Genomic DNA, 6,225 nt, shown 5'->3' on the forward strand with positions numbered 1-6,225 from the left:
CACTGTGTCTGGGTCCTTGAGAACCTAGGACAGGCTCCTGGCACTGTGTTTCAGCAGTGCCCTTTCTGTCTAGAGTGGGCCATATGCCAGTCCAATACGAAAAGCAGAAATGATGCCATCAGTGGCACCCACAATAGCACCTGACCCGAAATAGCTTCCTAGAAAAAAATAGGGAGACTGATTAGGTTAGACAAGCCTGAAAGGGAGCAAGACATCCAGCTGACGACTGACAGGTGTAGGTCTGTGACCAGGGGCTATAAATCCCACAGGTCAGCTCTCCAGCCACCCTTTGGGGAAAGACAAACAGTTGTGGGGAGCACTCAGGACCTGCCTTCAGTGAACCATGGGGCTCAGTGACCAGGAGTGGCAGCAGGTCCTGACCATTTGGGGAAAGGTGGAGTCCGACCTTGCCGGCCATGGGCATGAAATTTTAATGAGGTAGGCAAGAAGCTTTGGTCCTAACAGTAAAACTGAGAACCTTTGATGAGAGATGAAGGAAGGTGTATATTTAGTACGGGGGCTTGTTTTTGGCAGTGTTTATTTCAATAGGCTGGGTGGTTTTTTTTGTTGCAGGGTGGTGTTCTTTCCATTGCTATGGTTTCTGGGTTAAAAATTACTCGCTGTGTAAAGTGGCTGTGCTTCTGTCTCTCCATCTGTCTATGGGTGCAGGAGCAGGCCAGTGCCGTTTTCAAAAGATGGTGGGACTTTGTCACTGCCTCTGCCTCTGCTGGCAAAGCTCTGCTTTGGATCCTCATTGCCCAAGCACTACGGAGAGAAAAGCTGGAGCAAATTGTGTGTCCCGGGCCTTCAGATGCTCTGCAGCAAGGATGTGGGGAGGCAGGGAAGGAGAGGAGAGGAAAATCACCTCTGTGACAATTTTCTTGGTTTCTATGATTTCAGCAAAATTAACTGTGAAGTACCTGAGTATTTCCCTCTCCCTACCTTAGTCTCAACTGGCAGAGCCCTGCGCATCCTGCTTTTTGGCCAGAAATCTGGGTGGTAAGACTTGTCCACTTCCTGATGATGAATTTGAGGTCTGGGTGTGAAATGAGGCACATCCTTCCCTCTGCTTCCCTCCATGATTCTGGTGTCAGAGTAGGAATGCTTGTGAGGTCTCCATCTGAGAGGATCCCTGCCCCAAGGCTGTCCTTGTGGTCCTGGCCCCCTGAGAAGGGAACATCCTGGGTGCCAGCAGCAAGTCACGGAAATTTGGAAGGGATCTCAGGGGTGCAGAGTGGGAAACAACATTGGGTGGGAATTGGATACTAGCCTGTCCTTAAAGACCAGCACGGATGGACCCTCTCCAGATCTCCCCCCTGAGCCCATGCACACTATGATATGCCGGAAGGGTACAGATGCTGAGAGCAGTGGAGATGTGGCACATACTTGGGGGGTTTCCTAGCCTAACTAAACATGGCTAAAGGAAGGGCCCCATACCACCCGACAAGTCCACTGAAAAAGCTTTTTCAAAGATGAGCCACTGCAGGAGGCTGTTTCATTTACCTTCTTTATCATGGCCCAGTTCACCTGCCATTTGAAAGGAAGGGAGAGACAGGGGCAGCTGGGTGGCAATGTGATGGCTCTCCCCGCATGCAGTCCAGAGCAGGCGTGCTGGAGGGGTAGCAGGAACCTGAGCCCTCCCCATCAGTCCATCTCTGTGAGGTGGCTACTTTGGCTCTGGAAGTGCCATAAGACAGTAACAGCAGTTTCCAAGTGAAGAGGTAATACCATTTTTCTTACAGGTATCACAGAGCAGAGCGTGGTATTACATAAATAGATGATACCCGTCTCCCCTGTGACTTTGTGCTCCCCAGCCAACTCAGGCCATTTCTTCTTTTAAGGGGTTTCTGAGGGAGGAGAGAGGCAGGGGAAGCCAGCAGCTCTCCATTTAGGTATGTGTCCCTATGTCCATTGTTAAAGACTTCTTAGACAGATGTCACATCCTGGAAATATGTTTAGAAAATACTGATTCAACTGGATGTTTTCCAAAGGAAACAAAAAAATACCTCTCAGAAGAATTTTCAAGAGTTTTGGGAGTATATAATCTTTGGCAGACATGATTCAGCCATAGCCAGACTCAATGGAAGGAGATTTTTAGAAATAATTTAATCCCATTTCAAGGTACAAGGTTTTTTAATCTCTCTGGGTGGGACACAACCTGTGTCATGGAAAGACACAGGAAAAAAGGAAAGGCCAATGCTGGTGTGCTCAGCACCTGGTGAAGTACAGAAATCCTTTGGAGACCTTTGAAGTGAAACACCAGCAAAGACTGGTCACTCATCTACAGAATCTTTTTGCCACAGAACAGCTTGTGTTTTCCATATGCTTGAGGCACTTGTTAGTTGGTTTAACCTATACATTCACCAGACAGTGGAGAGTCTGTCCCTCATGGTAACATACTTAGGAGAAACATCGAGTTTGAGATGGGACACGAGCCCCGGCAGTTGCAGCAGCAGCACTCTCCCACGGGCAGAGCAAGAGTGCAATCAGTGCACTGCGAGAGGGAGGCTGGTTTCATGGCTGAGGTCCCGGGTGGGAGCTCCAGACGCTGCTGCAGGGAACTTGGATGAGCCACTTCACAGATGTGAGCTGCAGGACCCTGGCTGTAAAGTCAGATATTGCTTTTGCTGGTGCTTCAGCTAGTTGGATTATAGCCATCGGAGGGTATAATACCTGAAAATAAAGTTGTGCACGGAGCTGATGTCTCTCAACACTTAATTATTAAACTACTAATAATCAGGACAGGCAGTATCCCCTTTTCACCTTGAGTCTAGGACTGTGTCAGGGGAAAGAGTGAACTTTCCTGCTAGTTTGGTTGCCAGTGTTGTCTGCATCCTGTCTCCTAGGAAATGCAGCAGGGGCGAAACAGTGGGGACAACAATAGCCTGTCTTTTAGATATTTTTCCACCTTCTTGATTTCATTTCCATTTTGGGATTGTAGTGCCTATGTATAGCACTGCATGGCATGGCACCAGCATGCCTGAAGGCCCCACGCTCTTGTGACCCACTCGCTCCCAAGAACTTTCTGAGGTGCCACAGTGCTGGATGGAGGAACCACACTACTGGCAGCTGGGCTGAGCTGGGGGGTGGGAAAAAAGGGCAGGAACCAAATTCCTCTGTGTCTGCAGTCATAGGGTGGGGACACAGTAAGCTCCCACCCAGCTGATGTTCAAGAACACCTGAGCTCCAGATGTGAAGGACCTGAGGCTGCTCCCTTTTCTTTGTGTATGAGAAGTCTCTAGAACTCTCCTTTCCTGGTCAATGCAGAGATGGGCTGGGAAGAGGGTCCTGGTGAAACCCAAGGGGCTACAGGTTGGCTCCTCAGTAACAGTAAGTCAATGAAGACAGGTGGGTTTGGTTGGTTTTGTTTCTACTTCATGAATGCAAGAACTCATCTCTCAGTACCATGACCAGATGTGTCTCTTGTTTCTATCTTAATACAATTGATATAACCCAGGGGACTGGTGCCAAAGAGTTAGCAGACCTATGTAAAAAAATATGGATACTTGCTCTGTTGCTCTAGCTGGACATGTTTAGGGCAGTGTCTCCATCACAGCCAGAGAGAATGGAAAAAGACAGCCGTGATCATGTTAGGACATGTGTAAGAGGATGGGATTAAAGTAGATACAATACTCAAAGGAGATGAGTCAGGAGCTTCTGCTCTCCAAAGACAAGAGGCTTTTCATTGTTTGTTAATGACAAAAAGCAGTCTGTACAAAATAAACAGAAAGGAAACTTCTGCACACAGAGTATCATCACATTGCAGAACAACCTACCAGAGGAAGGTTGAAAAACACTTAAACCATATTCACAGTAGGGTCATATGCTTCCCTGGCTTATGTACATGCTAAAGGGAGTGATTGTCAATGGTAGTGATTTGGAAAGGATCTAGTGTCAAAGTTCCCAGGTTAAATTAGCTTATACTAGCAGGAACTAGCTAAGAGCTTTCTTTGGAGGGAGAAGCAGCTTATCACACCTTTGCCGGTCCATATACTCTGAAATACCTATAGCAGTTGGACCTCAGCTGTGGTCTGGATGACAGCTCTCCCAGGTCTCACAATACCTCTGCTTTTGTTCACAGACTCTTTCAGGACCACCCTGAGACCTTGGATCGTTTTGAAAAGTTCAAAGGCCTGAAGACCCCTGATCAGATGAAGGGCTCTGAAGATCTGAAGAAACACGGAGTTACTGTCCTCACCCAACTGGGAAAAATCTTGAAGCAGAAGGGTAATCATGAGTCAGAGCTGAAGCCCCTGGCTCAAACCCATGCGACCAAGCACAAAATCCCTGTCAAATATCTGGAGGTATGGAAAAGGGCAGGAAATGTTGGTGTCTGATGTGTAGTGAATGTGTGCAAGACAGCTATGTGAGAGCTGTGCTTTTTTTTACTGATGGCCGCTTGGACTCCAGCGAGCCCTCCCTCAAGTCCAAGGTCTCTGTGTACATGCAGGAGGAGGCACAGAAAAAGGGTTCATGGTATGCAAATGGTATGTGAATCTCCAAGTTTAGATTTCCCATTCCAAACACGACATGCAGTCTGACCAATCCCTGACAATAATAAACCAGCCCGTGCAGCCTCTGCATGCCTGGGAAACAACATTACATAAGAACTATCAGTGGCTGGACACAAGGGATGTACAATTTTAGAGTAAGCCCCGGAGGATCCATTGGAGACCAAGACCCACAAAACTAAGTGTTGTACAAACACAGGGCATGAATTTTCAGCCTTAATGGATGAGATAGACAAGAGTGGGAAGGGCCATGGTCTACTCAAGGTCATGAAGCAGATCAGCGTCACAGCTAGGAATAGAGCCCAGTTCTTCTGCCCAGCCCAGGCTCCTTGCATGCTAGACCTCGCTGTCTCTCCGGAGACTGTGGGAAGGGCTACTGAATTAGCTCGGAGATATTTCCAGGCTCTGCAACCTATTTCTTAGTCTGGCTTTTCTGAAAATAAACCTTGAGTGTCCCTTCAGTTTTTCTTTCTCTCTCTCTCCTTCCTCACAGTTCATTTCTGAAGTCATTATCAAGGTCATTGCTGAAAAACACTCAGACTTCGGGGCTGATTCCCAGGCTGCGATGAAGAAGGCCCTGGAGCTGTTCCGAAATGATATGGCCAGCAAGTACAAGGAGTTTGGTTTCCAGGGTTAGCACATACGCACAGAGGAACACCACGAAGGAGGCCTGGCCATGCATCTTAGAATAGCTTCCCCAGCACTGTTTTGAACTCTCACAATTGGCCATCCAAGATGTGTGGGAAAGCTTTGATGAGAGGCCAAGAGTCACTCCAGGCAGCATAGAGGCACTCAGAGTGATATCTATGATAAACCGTTGTTTCTTGGCTTCATGTATACAAGAGAAATAATCTGCTTTCTTAGGAAAAATAATGTATGGGGTTATCTGTGAGCTTCTGCCTATCCTATTCCCTTTTTCTTTCTCCCTCCCCCAAACCCAGTCTTATCTGAGAGGTGAATGGCATAGCCAGAGATGAAGGGGTGTGGAGGAACGAGGGGAGTGTTGAGGAGTGTGGTGAATGAGAAGTAAAAGGATGACTCAAATAGTCTGAAAGGGATGTCAGGATGGAAAGTAGGGGCGCAGCATCCCATTCCTCCCACAGGTGAGACTGTTAGCAGGTTACTGTGGAGAGCTTCCAGCACAGTATTACCTTGCTTTGTGGGGGTGAACACACCCAGTCAGTCTCCAGGGTCTGCCAGCTCAGAAACTTGCATTAGTTGCTAAACTCACATTAGCAAAACTATAAAGAGCAGTACTCTCTGTGATCTGTACGTTTCTGGTAGCCACTGCTATGCATCTGAAGTTCTGTTACACTGGAGAGTAAAGTATGTGTTTCTCAGAAAATAAAAATTCCTGCACCAGTGTCATGTGTTTGCTCCTAGCTTTACAGACACTCCAATGAGAAGTGGGGGAGAAAGAGAAAGCAGAAAGGTGTTTTGCATATGCACCCGGCTGCACTGCATCCTGTGGTGTCTGTCCTTCCGTGACTTGAATGGCATGTGGCATCTGTCTCAGCCAGGGGACTTGGGACACTCAGATGTCACCATGGGGTCATGACCTGGTTACTGGACTTCACAGTGCAAGCTGGCAGCCTACACTCAGTGCCTTGGAGCTGAGAGAAGTGCTCCCTGACTAAAGGCCGTGGCCGCTGCTGTGCTGGGGGGAATGCGGAGAGGGAAGGCCCTTGGCTTATTTATGGGGTGGTAACGCGTG

The 6,225-nt window shown here is 48.0% G+C and overlaps 1 protein-coding gene across 1 annotated transcript; it reads left to right on the plus strand.

The window, feature by feature from the left end:
- The first annotated feature begins 210 nt into the window (after positions 1-210).
- MB (myoglobin) lies at positions 211-5,875 on the plus strand. The gene is made up of 3 exons (XM_037390480.1): positions 211-438; positions 4,082-4,304; positions 5,005-5,875. Exons 1-3 carry the CDS (start codon positions 344-346, stop codon positions 5,146-5,148), a joined length of 462 nt encoding a protein of 153 aa, XP_037246377.1. The 5' UTR covers positions 211-343; the 3' UTR covers positions 5,149-5,875.
- Positions 5,876-6,225: the final 350 nt, after the last annotated feature.

The sequence above is a fragment of the Falco rusticolus genome, chromosome 5 (genome assembly GCF_015220075.1).
Source record: "Falco rusticolus isolate bFalRus1 chromosome 5, bFalRus1.pri, whole genome shotgun sequence".
NCBI lineage: Eukaryota > Metazoa > Chordata > Aves > Falconiformes > Falconidae > Falco > Falco rusticolus.

What these genes read in the sequence shown, in the direction of transcription:
- MB (XM_037390480.1), top strand. Translation starts at nt 344, where the DNA reads ATGGGGCTCAGTGACCAGGAGTGGCAGCAGGTCCTGACCATTTGGGGA. An exon ending in GGGCATGAAATTTTAATGAG is followed by an intron (nt 439 to 4,081) that starts GTAGGCAAGAAG and finishes TTTTGTTCACAG; the next exon opens with ACTCTTTCAGGACCACCCTG. An exon ending in TCCCTGTCAAATATCTGGAG is followed by an intron (nt 4,305 to 5,004) that starts GTATGGAAAAGG and finishes CCTTCCTCACAG; the next exon opens with TTCATTTCTGAAGTCATTAT.